This window comes from Spodoptera frugiperda, chromosome 20 (genome assembly GCF_023101765.2).
Source record: "Spodoptera frugiperda isolate SF20-4 chromosome 20, AGI-APGP_CSIRO_Sfru_2.0, whole genome shotgun sequence".
NCBI lineage: Eukaryota > Metazoa > Arthropoda > Insecta > Lepidoptera > Noctuidae > Spodoptera > Spodoptera frugiperda.
This window is the reverse complement of record NC_064231.1, coordinates 4757894-4776771: the sequence shown is the minus strand read 5'-3', so window position 1 is coordinate 4776771 and position 18878 is coordinate 4757894. Positions and strand designations below refer to the sequence as shown.

The 18878-nt window shown below is 35.0% G+C and overlaps 1 protein-coding gene across 2 annotated transcripts; it reads left to right on the top strand.

The window, feature by feature from the left end:
• Positions 1-1302: 1302 nt before the first annotated feature.
• Positions 1303-17898, top strand: LOC118282283 (netrin receptor unc-5). 2 transcript variants are annotated; one of them, XM_035603278.2, is made up of 10 exons: positions 1303-1471; positions 9051-9500; positions 12668-12846; positions 13119-13197; positions 13502-13672; positions 14226-14372; positions 14505-14636; positions 14951-15053; positions 15462-15577; positions 16066-17898. In XM_035603278.2, exons 1-10 carry the CDS (start codon positions 1402-1404, stop codon positions 16227-16229), a joined length of 1611 nt encoding a protein of 536 aa, XP_035459171.1. In that variant the 5' UTR covers positions 1303-1401; the 3' UTR covers positions 16230-17898. The 2 variants fall into 2 exon arrangements, with proteins under 2 accessions (XP_035459171.1, XP_035459170.1); XM_035603277.2 differs by having other exon boundaries at positions 14930-15053.
• The last annotated feature ends 980 nt before the right edge of the window (positions 17899-18878 follow it).

Here is an 18878-nt window from a genome sequence, read left to right as displayed (position 1 = left end):
GCAAATACCCCAATAATACTTAGTAATCGATCAAAAGACTTTTTACTTATGGTATGCATTATATTCAATCTTGTGGCAATTGTGAAATTTGATAATAATTACAACTTATATTTTGATACCAACTGAATTACTGGTAGTTACCAATAACGAGTCACTAGCCAAACGCTATCTCTAACGACTGTAGATAAATTTGGATTTTTATCTGTCAAGTTCACAGTTTAAACCTCCACCATGAAAAGTTAACAAATTCTTCCCCTATTGCCATCTATTCGCCCTAAACTAAAACACGGAATCGGAAATCTGAGTCACGACTGAAAAGAACCCCACAATACATTCCCCTCTTATATAAAACTCATACAAACCCTAACACCAAAGTTTGCATTAACGACAACAGAGAGCGTTGTTCACAATAATACACCAACGCCATCTAGCAAATCATAATCAACTACGTAAACTAAAACTAATTTAAGAACAGCGCCCTCTATGGAGACCATTGTAAGTTACTAACACATTGAGCTTTTGAACAGAGCTTTCGTACGCATCTGACATAGTGAGCTTTCGGTTTTGAATTCAATGTCGGGAACTTTGTGTGTGTAAAGTATAGATGGCATTAGGTGTATAACTATTTAAAGCTGTCGAGCTTTTGTCGTTTGTCTTTTTAAAACAAAAGAATAGTACTGAGTGATTCAAAACTAACGATCTTGTAATCATAATTAAACATTTAATGTTGCACTTTTCGTATAGTAGTTGCGTAAATGACTTACATATATAGTTTTACTAGTTTCATATTTTCAGTGTAATATTTAATAGATAGGTCAGAGTCAAGTGATAGTATCGAAGACATTGTAAAAAATAGTAGAAACTAAAATTATTATTACCTCCTTACCTATACATCGGAGCTACTTCAATTTTCCTTAAAGTGAAATCAATTATCAAATTATTATGGCGATGTAAATAGAGTCGGTACATACATCAGTAAAATACTACACATAAAACTGTTTCTCATCAAATGTAAGTGCTGATTGGTGGTATTTAATTTAAAAGCTCTTCACATACTGGTATTGTGTACTTTGACATAACAGCACCAAATAATTAAACTAGAATTAACAAACTTCACACGCTAATTCCATCAGCAGCCATTTTTAAATGTACTGTTTACTATTCAATTGTTCTTATTAGACTAAAAATTAAAGGAAGAAACATAATTAATATTAATTGGGAGCGCGCATCCCATGTTCGGGCCCGTACGATACAATGTATCACCATGATGTATGGGGTGGCTACACTGTTCAGTAACCCGCGGACCGCCGCGTCGCGCGCACGTTCGTCCTACTCCTCGAATTTCGAAAAAACATCGCGTTGTAACATTTGTATGAAGTTTTAGTGAATAGTTGATCAGTGATGGTTTTCAAAAAGACTTTCTGGATTTTGTTCGTAAATGTCATGCTTTTGAAGAGTGTCATGAATGGAGGTAAGTGTTATTATATGTTATCAGATTATAAAATGTGGGAATAATATACGGGACAATGTTTTTAAGGGGTGCTTTTGTAACCCTTTGACCGTTTGAGTCACATATGGGCTTTACGCACAGCTGTTTGTTAAACAAGCACTTTAATAATAATGATTAAAACTATGTTTTATGTTGCATGAGTCATTTTGGACTTAGTTATTGAAGACTTAGTGCGCTTTTTTGCATATTACCTGCTTTTTTGTGGATTATTTTTTACTTTTAACACAGATTTTGTAACGTATAAAGTGCTATGGATATGTTTTTAATTACTTTACACTTCATTAGGTCAAAAGACTAGTGTAGTACAAAAAATTAATACGAATGTGCCTAATAGGCACTTATAGTGTAGTCTATAACTATTAATAGTTGGAGCGCAATTAAAATACGTACTTAGTTAATCATCCGTGAATGCCTTCGCCTTTAGCTTGCACGGACCATTGAGAACAGTGGCTGAGAGATTATGACCACTAATTGAATCGATTACCACTTGAACTCATCTAATTATAACGTGGAGGATGTCTGTATTAACTGTAATTACTTAGCTTAACATTAATATTAAGTAGGAAATATTGGTCGTTACTTATGTTTAACTGTTTATTGCCTTAATTTATTTTATTTTTCATAATTTATTAATTGCTAAATGTTTAGGATAAAGGTTTTATAGTATCATAAATTATTTATTATTTGATATCTTTACACAGGATTAAAACCAATAAGCGCGGACTTTTTCGTAAATTAATCGTAACAATTACTTTTTTAATACATTCGTATTACATTTTTAGTACAATCATATTGATCTGTCAATCTATAAGACTACTTTATAGTTTTGAGAAAAACGAATGACGGAAATGGCTCGCCAAGAGATGGCGCCACTAGTTATCTTTTAAAGTTGATTTTTGGACAAGTATTATTGGACGATTAAGATTTCCTCTTATAACCAAAAGCAGAGTTAATAGACTACGAAATATCCAATCCCAATTTTTATGTGTAATTCCTTATTCACCAATCCCTAACAGGTTGACCGGTTATAGGCACTTATAATTTTGCCTATAGACATCCTCTTCCGACGCACCCATCAATATACTGCCATTATGAATTATATTATTATCCAGGAACCAAATCCGGTACATTATTATAAGTACTTACTTCATGATGACTCATATTGGCTGAGGTATGGGTTATTGAATAACCTTATACTTGCTTGTTTAGTATCAACTGTTTTATGTCTAGGCTATAAAAGACAATAGTGGGATACTTAGTCACTTCGTTTGATTGGCATGGAGCAATGACTGGTGGGATACATAGACAATCGTGTTACCTACCTTACTTTGTCATTGATGTCATTTGTTACAGTATTAATTAGATTGATATTGAAAATTGCACATCATATTTAGAATCGGAACAACTATCTGTAGTAAAGTACGGTACAAAAATAATTGTCCCATCAAATCACATCACCTTCGTAACAATGGCCCAAATTGTGTAGTCAATTGTTCGTAGAATTAACTGTTTACCCACATCTTATCTTATTGCACCCTTACAATGTAAGTGACTGAATCCAAAAATTGCAAGTTCTTATGGATTAGTTTTTTGATTGTAGAGCATATTTAATAACGCCAGTTTATGATTAAATCGAATGTTACAGAAATTTTGAGTTAAGTCACTTTATTCTAAGGATACGTTATGTTGAATTACGAGTGTTTCTGGTTCTAGTATCAGAAAACATCATCAATTGGCATTTAAAAATATTATTACATCACAACTTACAATGCCATAGAAGGAAAACTCTATTTTTTTAAATTATTGAATGTTAGCCAGAAAGTAAGAGAACTGCTAATATTATGATGCAACGTAGACCCGCAGATACTGATCTGGTGCTGAACAAAGGTCCTTGGCACAGTAACAATGAGGCTTGAGGAGATAAAGCGGTAATCCCCTCGGATGAAGAGACGGTAACCGGAGCAGCTATTGTGTGGTGCAGCTGTCCATAGTACCCATACACCTGCAACACTCTAATTTCACGTACTTACTTACATTGTATAATAGGAGACACAATACAATGCCTCTTTAATCCCATTTATTTTAAAACTTCTCACTTTTCGGAATAGTTTTTTTTAGAACTGTAACAGTAGGGGAACGTGTTAGGAGATGGATGGATCGTGTGAGTCAATTAATTGAATGAAAGCTGTTCTTAAAACTTAGTTTTAACTTAATTGACTGATCGGTTGGTGTGCTCGAGCTGAAACGTTGAACTGTTGTTCCGAAGTGCTTGCTTGGCCCAATGTTATTTTTTTAGGTATAAGCCGGTAAACGTGCATACGGATCATCTGATGGTAAGCAATCGCTGCCGCCCATAGACACCTTAAACATCAGAGGTGTAACAAGTGCGTTGTCGGCCTTTTAGTAGTTAGGAATTTAAGGGTTGTTGGGGAATCAGGGACTGGGAAGATTGGGGAAGGGAGTAATTGAGCCTCCATTAGCCTAACTCACATTACACAAAACGATAAACAAAAAAAAGCATAATATCCTCTTATTCTTAGGCCATCCATAATGCCCCATAATTATTTTTTTACTACACCTAGATTTATACCCATTAAAACTAAAACTAACAGCCACAATTGACATACTCCACACACCTCGCCGATATCACTGGTAGCATAGCTCACATAGCTGGAGTGCGATCACGTTGGGCTCAGATACTGGCAGGATGTGAGTCCATCAGTTACGCGTAGTAACCTGTCCTCTCGTACAAATACTCGCGTAGAATAATAAGCAGTACGTACATTCCATATTTTCATTCATATTGGTGACACATGGTGAATGTAAGCCAGTTATGGATTAGCGTTTATTGATGGAGATTGGATAAATTCTATTTATAGGTGTTCGTTTTGGTCAAACGGCCACCTTGAAGTTGACTTTGTAAATGAATTGGAACTATCATTTTGATACTTTCGAAATTATAGCCGTTATACTACTATTCACAGTCATTGAATGATGGTTTAAACTATATTCTTTAGTAACAATTTTGTTCCGAAAACAATTGCTGTTAAGTCATCAGTAATGACCCTGAGTACGACAGTTAAATACAAAATCTCTGGATCGATATAGATTTGTAACAGTAATTCAGTAGTAGTTCATTCATTCCTACTGAAGTTAAAAAAAAATCTTATGTCAAGATCTTATTGCAAGATTTTTGAAAATCCTTATTTCCAATGAACTTGAGGATAAAAGTTTAATTTGGGTTCAATGAAGTTTACACTCTGTTGAAGCCTAGTTATACAATAAAGCCAGCATATTTCCAAACTTCCAACCAATTTTTTTAAGATTTTTTATCAACTTTTACCAAGTAATTTTTCCAATAATTTATTAATGTTGCTGTTCTGGCTAGTTTGTCAAAAACAAAGTTATTACATTATTCCATCTCTCACAGCATTTAACTCTCCCTAGTACGAAGGTATTAGCGCAATGGACACTGCTCATCCACTTGACGTAATCCTCGCGTCTCCACTTATGACGCCCTGGGTGGTACGACCAAAGACCGTAAAGCAAGGGTGGCCACGAATAGGGGATATATTTTGCAAACACCAGCACGTCTTGCTACTTCTTACGTTCAATAGAGATTCGGCTTTATTGCTAGAATGATAAAGCTCAAAATGTAATGAAGAAAGTTTGGTAGATTGGGGTATGTTGAAGTACTGGTCTCCAGTTCGAAATAAATCTGTGCTGACGACTTTTTTTTGGATATTACGATTTTAACAATGGAAGCATTAGTGCTTTTAAGTAATCGATTTTGCAAGATTAATACTATATGTACTGAAAATATTTGATTGTTTTTATAAGATGTTATTCTATTGAATCATATAAATATACCGAATCTAAAAACTTTTATACATAATTATTTTCATTAATAATTAGAAGATCTCGATGTCATAAACTAATCGATACCTAGTTACCTACCTATATAAAATGAAGTGTAAAATCCAAACGCCTCATTAGCAATTTAAATCTAAATATATGCAGACTTGCCCTTTAAGATTGCAGTTATAACTAAAGTGATCACAAATTATGCTACTAATTACACAAATTAAACTCATCAAATCAAGCGAAGGTAATATTTTCGTAACATCCTATTTTCATAATATAACACGGTTTTAAAGGAAATTACGAAACAAGATGTACCCAGAGCACGTAAGATAACCTAATCAGTCAAATTTTGTTAATCGATTTTGAACCTTAAGATCTTATAATTAATTAATTAAATCATTTGGGTTGTTTTGGTTAGCTTGATGTGCTTGGTGTCGGTATAATGAGTAGATGTAATATTTCCTTTTCAATCGTCGATTTTTCAACAATCATTTTTCATCAATGTCACACTGACTAATATTATAACTTTGGAAGTTTGTTTGTTTGAATGCTTGTTCGCCAACCACGCTCAAACTCTGAACGGATGTTGATGGAATTTTGTATACCTACAGACAGGATATGAGCTGACTTGGGTGATATCTTTTATCCCACGGGAACGAAAAGCTAGCAGAAGCTACTATTATTTAAAACCTCTTCAAGAGTCATCTCATTGCCATAATATACCAGCTACGATTCTAAACTATGTCCTATGGCTGAAAAGTTCGAAAAAGCCTGCTAAACTCTAAAAAAAAACCCAGAGATCTCTTGTTCGCTTTACCAATTAAGTAGTCGGTACACAGAGATGATGTATGTTAGTATGTACGTACATGGTGATACATGGTACATCCTTAATTTATTAAACTCAATTACTAGATGAGTCTCATCCTCTGATTAAGTGCGGTAGAGTTGTGTGAGCGAGTTCCTAGCTTAACCGTTCTTGTCGCTTTTGTGTGAACATACAACATTACAACACTAAATAAGAATATAGGTGAATATTGTTTCCTGTCTTTATTATTTGTAAAGTTATTTAAATGTAAAATGGTTATGAAACCATGTAATTTTCATCCGAAATCTGAATAAATGAAAGAAGAAATGAATCTGAAAATGCATCTAAACCAACAAATACAATAGGAGTGTCTCTTTGTAATATTAATTTAATAGTTTTTTACTACATGCATTTGTATACGTACGATACATACACCGGACACCAAAATATTATGTTTTATATTTTTGTCTGTATATCTGTTTGTTTGGTCCGGCTAGTCTGTGAAATGGCTGGACCGATTTTATTGACAGTTGGCTGATGTACTAAGGAGTAACTGAGGCTACTTTCATATTTTTAAAAACAGTATTAAACATGTCATAAATCAGTTGTATGCTGACCTGTAACTTGGTCAGCATACAATAGCAAAAATGCAATATTTTGTTTTAGTCACAAAATCCGTAATCCACGCAAGCGAAGCCGCGAGCATCAGCTAGTATTAAAATATAAGTACACAAATACACGCCCATAAATATCCATCTTAATACAGATATTAATACCACTCTATTTACGAGATCCTTAACTGGGTACTAAGCCATAAAAGGAGTACATTCGTAAATCTACTGAAATCATAACTAACTTAATGGCTTTGACTTGTCTCGTAAAATGCCGCGTCCAAACAGGTCATACTAGGACCAATTACACTAACTTTTTAATAGTCGTCTGCCTGTTTATTGAGTACAATCGTTAAACTACATTGTACACATCAATTCATGTGTTTAAAACGTAAGTTGGGATGAACAATAGTGGTCAACAGTTGGTGACAACTTGTTGTCACACGCAATGACGATTAATTTCATTAGATACCCCTTTTACAATTGTTAGTTGTATAGTACTTAGGTACTTGTGTTTGTTGTGGAACTAGATTTCAATGGAATTGTAGTGCCAATTAGATTATACCATACTTAGAATAAAATAAATTATATCTACCGATAAGTATATATAATTTATATTGTGATATTTTTGTAACCAAGTTGCTATGGTTTAATACTTGTTACTATAACATAAATCAAGTATGCGCATTAGATATATTTTAATTATTCAGCATCTATAGGTTCACGCTTGACTCCAACTCGCATTGAGCGACGATGCGGTCGACGATTAAGTGCTCAAACCTAGAAGTAACCTATGCGACGTTAAATAGCAACTAAATCAGAAGAAAGTTGAAATATTTAAATTTCTGAATGTCTTACTCATCCCGTTTACAAGATAACAATACATTTTCGACTACAAACAGCCTATCAATATATATAACATCCGTCATGTACAAAATATTTAGATATAATTTAAGTTGAGACCCAGTCACCAATCTACCAGTGTACACACACCCTATGTTTGTGGCAACTCGGCTTTCGATTATAACGCGTCGTTGACTTCTGTGTGTAACCGAGCGGTTGTGATTGACAGGTGGTTAGGATATGTTATCGAATTCGATAAACTTTGTAGGTACGAGGATCTAATGATGTCACTGTATCTACTTAGGTAGATTACATTGTTTAGTTATAGGTAATATTTTTTGTATGGAACACGCCGAGTAACGAGCAGACGTGTCACCTGATGGTAAGCAATTGCCGCCGCCATGGACACTTGAAACACCAGAGGCGTTACAAGTACATTGCCGGCATTAGGAATTTAAGGGCTGTTAGGGAATCGGGGATTGACAAGATTGGGAAGCGGGGAAATTGGGCTCCAGTAACCTCACTTACACAACGAAATACGCAAGCGTTATTTCACGTCGGTTTTCTGTGAGGCTGTGGTATCACTCCGGTCGAGCCGGCCCATTCGTGCCGAAGTATGGTTCTCCCACACTTAAATGAAGAACATAATAACAATGAAGAACATTGAATTGGAGTTATTGATAAAAGTTACGAATAAGCAAGTAAAATCGTAGTGTAAAAACTACGAAATACAAAACAGTTGATATTAGTAATTATTTATTCAAATCACCAAATTAATTTAACCGTTCGACCACACATACATGCCATAATTGCATAATTCATCAAAAGATCAAAACAGTATTCATACATTTAAACTCCGGTCAGCTACATGATGAATCATTGGGAGCACCGTTGATTACAGCATTATCTAGTCTATTTTCATAGCGCAGATACGCGCACTTAAATATTTATGATGTTAGTTAAAAACATGCAGTAGCACCGGCCGGGCTTACTCGATGTTATCTCAGCTATTTATCAACGAAAAGACAGCTACTGTAGGGCTCAAGGTACGCTTTGAAACACCGACAGATGAATGCTAAAATGTTTGGGATTTTTATAACGTAATGGGTATTTTTTGTAAGGTATTGCTTTTTTTCAGTTAAATATACTTAACTCGCTGTCTGATTTGTAAATGTTACTTTAATTAGTTTTTTCACTAAGTTGTTTATTACAAATATTTTCATCATAATTTAAGCTCTTTAGGGATTAATTAAAATTTAAGAAATATTTAAATATATATTTTACGGCATTAAGCCCGCCTTGTGTACACATTTATGTGCATGAAGAGTTAAATAAATAAATAAATACGTAGAATAAATTGGTTTTGTAAGAATAGCATTTTTAATAATAAAACATTAATTTGACCAATTTGTTTCAGAACCAGAACACACAACAAAAGAAACAAGACCAGAATACATCCACCCTGACGGTCTACTGAACTTCGATCCATATCTATCAGACTTCAAGACAGAGACAGAAGAAGAAGATGACTACATACCATTACCAGAAAACGAGGAAACGATAGATGGACTTCCAATATTTCTTTTAGAACCCAAAAATTCATACGTTCTAAGAAATAGACCCGCGAATTTGCTCTGTAGGGCAGCAAATGCCCTCGAAGTATATTTCAAGTGCAATGATGTGAGGTCCGATAAAAGTGTTCAGTTGGAACACGTGGACCCTCATAACGGAGTCAGGGTTGTTGAAGCAGAACTCAATGTGACGAGAAATGAGCTGGACGGAGCCAATAAGAAGTATAGCTGCAAATGTTACGCGTGGAACAGCAAGGGGAAGATAAGGAGTCAAGCTGTTTTAATTGAATTTGCTTGTGAGTATCTTCATCTAAGTTTATGGTATAATCTTTATAGCAAGGTATTAATACATACATATCGTCACGCCTTTAATCCCCGAAGGGGCAGGCAGAGGTGCACATTATGGCACGTAAAGGTATTAATTAAGCCGTTAAATTCAACGAAAATGTTAATACATGTAATTAAAATAGTAAAAATGGAAAACTTTAAGTAGGTATTTTAAGGTATTTAAAAAACAATATTACAATACAACGTTATAATATATTTGGTTACAAAATAATGTCTGTACAAATTAAAATTGTACCCACATTTTAACTTTTCATCTTTAAGTCGACCCTGTTTTTTATGGTCTTGCATACGAGTACATTCACAACATCGTTTGGGGAATTCCTTCACTAAAAACTGTCTTTCCCAGCCAACTAGGTCTGTGTGCCAAGCTAGTAGTCCAAACTTTAAAACTAGACTTTAAAGCTTTGTTCCGCAACTTAGAACTTTGAGAACCAGTTACAAAGCCTATTTAAAAATGTACTCGCGAAAAGGTTGTGAACATTGTAAAAAAATAAATGAAGCACTTATGAAGTTATGAATCAAAGTTTACCCTATAATTATAACAAAGAACATAATTAAAAATCTTAATCTCATGAATATGGTAATTAAAGGTAACGAAGAGTTTAAGTTATTAATGGCTGACGGTACAACGCAAAATGTGGGTGGAACAAGCGGTATTATTTTATTAACGTATGTGGTGGGTTTAGAGAACGTGATAACTGACATTTTTGACTTTCATAATACGGACTATCGAGCGATTTGACTTTTAGGGACTCAGTTTTTCCGAGCTGCGGATTAACTAGCGGGTTTACTGGGGCTCCGGCTCGAGAAAAAGGACTAGGAACAGGGTGGTTTTTAATCAGTAAGAGTCTGACACTCCCTCTCGCCTCGCCCAAGACGGGAGAAATCATTGGATGATATTCCCCCCTCAAAAAAGGGTCTTAATTTTAACTTACAAAAAACACCAATAGAGTGCTCTAGACAGTTTGACTGCAAGGAAATTCCTTATATATGTATATCAACTTCAAAACAATAGTTTATTTTAAAACCCCCATAACAATGATTGATTAGAGTTCCATTGTGGCAATGTGTTTAGTTTATCTTTACAAACGTTTACCGTTACCGTATCAAGCCCTTCCTCATAAATATTCCAACCCAACAGGTAAAATTAAAAAGTTTACGATCCACGTAAGTAGAACTAAAAGCCGTGCCGCGATCCGTTTTGTTTTCATTAATATCTATTTTGTTTCTACAAGTTAATAGTTTCCGTTGCTTAACGATGTTTCATAGTTACTTATTAACATTCAAATGTTTCTATTATTTAGTAAACGATACGCTTGGAGCGGTTTTCGGATCAACTGATCAACATTTTTGTAAATTATGCTAATGAGTCGGTTAATCAATTTCATAAATACGTTCCACTATTGAAAGTTATGACATAATCTTTAAGCCGCGGGCAGTTACTCCCATTGTACAAAGCAATAAAACTTGGTTCATTAATGGACAAACATTGAATATCCTGTACACATCCATTAAATACAGCGATAGGATACATTGAAATAATTTCTCCCTACAATCGACCTTATATTCTCACACATTACCTTGTATATACATAAAACAACTAGTAAGAGAACTTCCTGAAAAAACAACAGCATATAAAGTTGATAATCACGCAGAACCTGCTCCTAGCACTAAATGAGCAGCATCTCTGTCAATATTTTCAATATAAAATTCAAAGAACAAGTTGTACGCCACCGTGCAGGTAATTTAATTTAATTTACCATGCTTAGCCTTATGCAGCGAACTGAATTCTAAGCGGTCACACTAGTTGTGTCACAGAACACCCGTATAACAGTATCGTCTTAGGTTTACAGGACAGGTTGCGTCGCTTTATAGTACTTAAACTTGTTTCTGTCTCTGCGAACCAGCACTTGTTTCATACATTTTATCACTGTGTTTATTATAGAAATCTTTGTACAGCTTCGTTCCAGCTAGTGCAGTGACATATACATTAAAAGTTATGTCATTTGTTTTAAAATAGTCATGTGTACATAATTAATAGTAATATTGTCAATTCTGTAGTGGAAGAAAATTGAAAATTCAATGCGGTCGAACCGTAGTCTAACGAAGTTCATTCGTCATAACTTCGTAATTAAATCTTGACAGTTTAAAAACAAAACAAATGTTACCAAAACGTAACGTATAAATTGTAACAATAAGGAGAAAGACAAAAATAAAGTGGAGTGCAGACAATTAAGAGGCACGCCCATTGTCTAGAAATAAACACCCCACGCCGCGAGTCGACACGCCATGTTAACGAAACAAATAATCAACCAAATGACAATTTTGAAAAGCTGGAATTTTTTAACGAGTTCATTACTTCACAGTGAAATAGAAGATGTGTAGGTTGACATGTTTAGAAAGAGCAAAGAAAAACATTTTATTGTGTATCGAGAAGAAAATATAGAAATAAATGATACAATAAACGCTACTGTTAAAGCGATTCGTTTCCAAATCGATAACGTGAGCGGAAATTTTGTAAAAAAAGTATTCAGAACATTCTGGGAAAAAAGCGAAACTTGGAAATAGTTTGTCACCCCCAGTAAAAGTCGAACTTACTTTTAATTTACCAGACTGTTTTGTATCGAAAAACTCAACTTTTAACGATACAACTTGAAGAGAGGTGTCCAAAAATTTTTTACGACTATTTTTATCTTCATCCCTCGTTTTTTAAGAGGGTGGGTAACGGAACCATTATGTGGAGGAAACATTATTTCCGCTCGTTAACTCGAGCACTTTGCACTTTGATGAATGCTCACTAGCTTTCTATTTGTGATACGAGGGTGGATCGGCGTTTGTTCTAGTGAAAGTTTCGAAAGAAAGTCGTTCGTCAGTTTTCTATTTGTTAATCATTTCACTTGACATACAGTATGTAAGTGCATGAAACGAGCAACGTCGGTTTTCATGCTTACTTTGGTAGCTAACGGCTTTCTCTTTTTCAAGTGATGAGTGTGTAAGTTTTCCTCAAAACTGAATCATCAGTTGTTAATGGATAAATCATATCATCGACTGTAATATTCTCTCTAACGTCTTCATATCCTTGTGATGTATTAGTGAACCTTCCATTTCTTTCTAGACATAAAGAAGCAGTTCCTACAGCAGCCTCTATCATCCACAATAGAAGCTGGTAGAGGAGTGACATTCAGATGTGTGCCACCACCAGCAGCACCGCCACCTACCATCAAATGGACCAGAAATGGAGTTGCCATTGAACCCACTGTTGAAACTCTTGTGCTACCAAAAGTTGGTTTGCAGGTAATTTCCAAATTCATTGGTATTTTCTTTAATTATTTTTTTAGAAACTAACAATAACAACATAACATGTCTTTTGGTACCAGATGATAATAAGATTTTTGAAAGATCTAACATCGAATACTTGGCATCATAATATTGATAAAATTGTAATATGTTTAATGTATCGCATAACCATGAGATTGTAATTAGTTATTTAGTCCTTAAACGTACATTTTACCTTAAGTAGCAATGAAAGTGACTTCAAATGAACTGATTCATTACGTAATGTGTAGGACATGGCCAACTACACTTGCGTGGCAGAAAACATCGCAGGTCGGCGGGAGTCCGACGTCGCTGTTTTGTCTGTGTACGGTATGTTGACATAACTTTTGTATTATTAGCTATTATAGTCGGCCGAGCCACCGGTGATCTAACTTGTAATGTATTTTGTTATTCAATTTATGATAAAACTAAATTAAATAGCATTGTGTAATAATTAAGTAGTCTGGCTTGTAATCACCTAATCAACGATCAGTATGATCCATACCTGGATAAGAGAGGAGATGAGAGATTTGGAAAGAATTTGTGTTTTGAAAATTGATTAAGAAAAAAATGTATGTAGGTAAATAGTAATGTCGTGCAAAGATTTGAACTAAGGTAAATAACTTTTGTTTAGTAAACGGCGGGTGGTCGGAATGGTCACCGTGGGCACCATGTCGATGTGGTTCCACCACGAGTGGCCGGCGCCGGTCACGCAGCTGCACAGAACCACCTCCAGCAAACGGTGGCGCTCCATGTAGAGGACACTCTTCACAGAGCGATGAGGACTGCGTCACATGTCAAAGCAGTAAGTAAACAGTAGCCATCAATGATTAAAACATTTTATAAAAAAACTTTCATTTCGCCTAGCTTCACTGACAGACAGACTGACGGATAATTCAATTTGACGTTTCAAAAGTGCCTTATTTAGGATTAATTGAAATAAATGCTTTGACATTGACTTTGAAATTCATGAATGCAGAGAACTAGATATTATGAGTTACCAGTAGACAAAAATGGTTTGACGATGATAACAATGTTGCCTCGTTGATCGAATGGTCGCAAGTGCGACTGCCGGACAAGGGTCTCGGGTTCGATTCCCGGGTCGGGCAAAGTATTACTGGGCTTTTTTTGGTTTTTCGAAAATTTCTCAGTGGTAGCATGGAGTCTGAAATTGTGTCCAGTATATGGCAATAGGCTCACTATTACATGGGACTTATAACACAAATGGTGAAAAGTGGGTGTACATTGTATAGCGGCATTACGTGCCGTAATGAGCACCTCTGCCTACCCCTTCGGGGATAGAAGGCGTGACGTTGCTTTTTTTAACAATGTTGATAGCTGATCAAATCCTTCTCTAGGTGGTACCTGGTCTGCCTGGGCCTCGTGGTCTTCATGCAGCGTTGACTGCGTGAGGGTAAGGAGGAGACAATGCTCAGGAAATAACTGCCAAGGATCCACACTACAACATGCTGCCTGTGTTGACGGATTATGCACTAGTGGAATGAGTAAGGAATCTTTTAGAAATGTTCTTTTTTCTTTTGGTCTGAGATTTATGTAATGCTTTTGAAACTTCAGTATATTTTTAAATTGCTTTGTAATAAGGGATTTGTAAGTTAATTAACTCTTCCATTCTTTAGGGTTCTACACTAATAACACAACGCTCTACGTTGGTATCGGCATCACAGTCGCCATGCTTCTCGCTGGAGTGGCCATCTTATACGTCTGGTGCAAATACAGGGGCAGGCCTGGATATTCTGCTGGCAGAATAGGTAATTATACACCATCATCATCATCAGCCTCTTCTCGTCTACTGCTGGACATAGGTCTCTCCAATGGCACGCCAGTGAACTCGATCTTCAGTTCTATGCAATATACAATATCATTATATTATTCCACTAGAATTTTGAATAATTTTCACTATTTTTAATGATTCATAACTTCATCCTTAGAGTATCTTGCTCCACTGTTTATTACCATAATAACTGTTTGAAAGTTATTTCATCAAGGAAGAGCATATATTGCCCTGTATTTTCCCATATCTTTAAGCTGTTCGTACACTTAGGTATACCAAAGACACATTCAGGCAGGGACAAAGGCAGCACGGCGCCGGACCTGACGAGGACCTGCAACGAGTACTGGATGCAGGGACCTGACAACCATTATGACATGCCACATGTCAGAGACAGGTTAGTACTAATATAGTTGTAATAGATAGGTTATACGTAATATTTGAATATTCAGCCCAAAAAGTCCATAAACTCTAAAATGTTTTAAGACTTCGTTTATTTGTCCCGTTTTATACCCGTCCTTGCAAAAGTGAAATAATACTTCCACCACGTGCAACCTAAGTATCCATTTCGATTCATATCTTCCCATAAACGTCCAAGAATTCAAATATTATTGCGCAATCCATTTTTATGGCTTGGGTTTTGGTCTAATACTTTCCCGTCAATACTACCTAAAGGCTTAAGTTCTGTTCCCCTAAAAGAAAAAAGATCGTAACATAAAAAGTGATGTTATGAGATATTGTTGTTTGTATAGTAATAAGTTTTCACATCCATTTGGTTTATGCGCCATTATTCTTCCACCCCTAGCTATTCATCCCCATTTGGGAACCGGAGTAGACATCAGTCGTCAGCTGGAAGTAACCATTACGAGATGAAGCCTTACAGCCCTTCCGGAGACTCGGCGTCCAGTTGTTATACCAACTGTAAGTATAATAATATTTGAAAATAAATTTATCAAAATCATTCAATAACTCTGTTAAAAAGAACTAGGTAATTAACCACATTCTCTAGAGAAATTTTATCTCCACATCCACTTTAAACGGTTTTTAAAAACCCTTTTTTTGTAAGAAGCAATATTTACCTGCGTTTCTAAAAGGTGGTAATTTGATACTTCTTAATGCAGCTGCTTATTTGACGTCTCGAATATTAAAGATGTTTTTTTAATGCATTTGGGTTTTTGTTTGCTACTAGATTCGTTTTTAAAGTATTTTAGCCTTTATTTAGAGTATTTTAGACAGTTCCAACAATTTTTTATTCTTCGCAAATAAACTGAATAGAAAACATTTATCGTATATTGTAGCCGAAGCATTAATAAATGAATTATAAGTATCAAAATCAACCACCTTTACAGCCAAACTATTAATGACTATTGACTTATTCAACACTTTTCTTACTTTAATCTTTCTTGCAGCTAGGACAATGACGTCACGGTCTAGTGAATGTTCATCTCAGTTAGCAGAGCTCGTGACAGCATCACCTACCTCCATGTCAAAGGTGGATGTAGCGGTGACGTTACCTACAGGACACTTAGACACCAGCTATAGAGACAAAATTTGTTTGACTATTGTCAAGTAATTTCGGTTATGTTGTTTTGGGAACTGTATTACAGTCGTCAAAGGATTTTGAACCTTAAAAAATGTTCTGTTAAAATTGATTTTATAGATGATGTTCAATTGATTCTTGAATTTACCGCAGCTTGTTAACATTTCAATTTGTGTCTTTTATTAAAGATTTCTATTTGCTTCTCTACGGTTACCAGTTTACATAAAATTAAATTAATGAAGTCAGTTTCGTTTTCATCTATTTTTAAACGGTCTTGTATAACTGCCTTACCAGTCTAAAGGGCGACGTTTTCTGTCGTAACAGAACCAGAATTATGTAATGCTTGGTCTGTAATTATGTGCATCCGTACATCTATTAACATATCTAATTTAATCACGATGCAAATGTTACTAAGTACCTATACACGACCATAGATCAGGCTGTATTAACCAGTTTATAATGTTCTCACTTTCTATGATCTTTCCGCACATTCAGCGGTCAGATTATACTGGATTTGCATCCCTTGATGTGTAGCCTTCTTCAAATACATTTATGGGAGAAATTTTATATCTTTTAGCTCCAAAGGATGTACGAATGAACAGAACGGTAACAAACAACTCATGTTATTTATTTATTTCTTTTTATATGAATATTATTAGAAATTAAATTTGTATTTTATTCGTATTTATTCCAAATTTAACTTTATTTAGTTTACGAATTGGTACGGGTATTAAAATAGTTATTTGGATTGTGTTTTTGATCAATATTGAAAATTTTTTCGGCCTAACTTTGTCAATAGCAGATTTTGTGTTACAAGAACAATAATTTCATTTAAAAGACTGAATGGACTACAATGAAACAACTGCCAATTTGATACGCATTTACGATTATTGTTTTGTTATTAAGCTTTGTATTATATTCGACTAATTACGTATTCAATGAAAATATTCATTTTGTCCGTAGCGATAGGTACTGTGTAAAGTGCTACTTAGATAGTGATATTGGCTTTTGATATTTATAGTATAGGTGCCCATGTTTAGGAAACTATGCCATGATGTAAATTGTTTTCATAGACATTACTGAGTCTGAAATCGTGCCTAATAAGTACATAGGTTTATGGCAATCCGGAGCTGCGGGCTACCTAGCAGATTAACTGGGGCTCCGGCACAAAAAGCAAGAGTAGGAACGGAGTAGTTTTTATTCAGTAACAGTCTGATACTCTCGCCTTGCCCAAGGCGGGAGAAGTAATTGGATGATTATCTTCCATAAAAAAATAAAAACTCAAATCTGTCATTTGTCATAGTTATAACACATAGGTAACAAAGGCAACAAAAATGGGTGTTTTTGTCCAATAAACCTCTGCGAATCCTATTTCGGCATACAGGCGTGATTTTTCAAGCTCAGAGGGGATTCAAAAACCTAATGTTTTAAGAGCCTTTTGCTCTATTTTCATAGCGCGCCTTTTTACTTTTTGTTTTTTTTTTTTAATAGGGCGTCCAGGGAGCTTTGCTTGTGTATAGTGCCTAAATGGAAGCTTCTATCTTTTCGAAGCAAAATGTTAATAATAAAATAGTAGACGTCTGTAATATTTTCATTGAATACCTACATTAGTTTTTAGTTGTAAGTTAACATGTAGATACTAACTGAATGTAAATTTTGTATTTAAATCTGTGATATTAAATAAATTAATTTGTAACATTTCTTTTGTTGTTTTTTTTTTTATTTTATTATGTTTGAAACTACCTTGACTACCTTTGAAGACAGAGAAATAGAACAGTACCCTTAGTACGAGTTTGGTTTACGCTAAACGTAAACGAAACGAGAACGCGTTCGGTGATCTGATTGGTTAGTTCATCCGAGCCGGCCAATCAGAGCACCGAACGTGCTCTCGTTTCGTTTCGTTTTTGTTCAATGAAATAAAGTTACTGGACATGCGTCACACAGATTTTTTTTTATTTTATTTCAGCTCAAAAAATTTATTCAAATTTAAATTCACCCACTGTAACACACCGCTTTTAATATTATAAAAAGTATCGAATAAATTAGAGAATTTTTACAGTACACGATTATTATTCATACCGACTAGAAACTAGGTGACTATTCGATATCTTCCCAAAAGTATCGTATTACAATATGTGGCAGATTGCGTTATCTAGTGGCAATATGGTAATTACTGTAGTTATTTTTGGGTTGAGAAGCGTGATTGCTAAGCAAGCGCCTGTATTCTTAGTACGAGTTTGCTTTATGTTTAAAGTAATGGAATATAAGGTACTTATGACTACTATTCCTTACTATTAACTTTAAGTATCGAATCGAGAGGGCGTTTGGTGCTCTGATTGGTTGATTTAGGCGAGCCAGCCAATCAGAGTGCCGAACGTGAGTTTCGATTATATTAAACGAAAAGCAAACTCGCACTAATAGTACGGTACTGAATCGTGTAAAGAGTTACCTATTAGATTTTCTTAGTTGAACGAAACCCTTCAACATTAGAATGATAATGGTGACAAGCTTGCTCCCTATTTTGATTAAAGACGTATCATACAACTGGAGAAAATTATTAGGTATATTTACCACTTCTCTACTATAATATACTATCCTAGTATATTATGTCTAGATATCTTCCCAAGAATATCACATTACAATGACAAACGCTAGATACGTTATCAACCAACAGTACAGCAA

Coding starts and splice junctions, on each gene's coding strand:
- LOC118282283 (XM_035603277.2), top strand. CDS start 1,402: ATGGTTTTCAAAAAGACTTTCTGGATTTTGTTCGTAAATGTCATGCTT. Junction 9,501..12,667: donor TGTTTTAATTGAATTTGCTT/GTGAGTATCTTC, acceptor ATTTCTTTCTAG/ACATAAAGAAGCAGTTCCTA. Junction 13,198..13,501: donor CGCTGTTTTGTCTGTGTACG/GTATGTTGACAT, acceptor ACTTTTGTTTAG/TAAACGGCGGGTGGTCGGAA.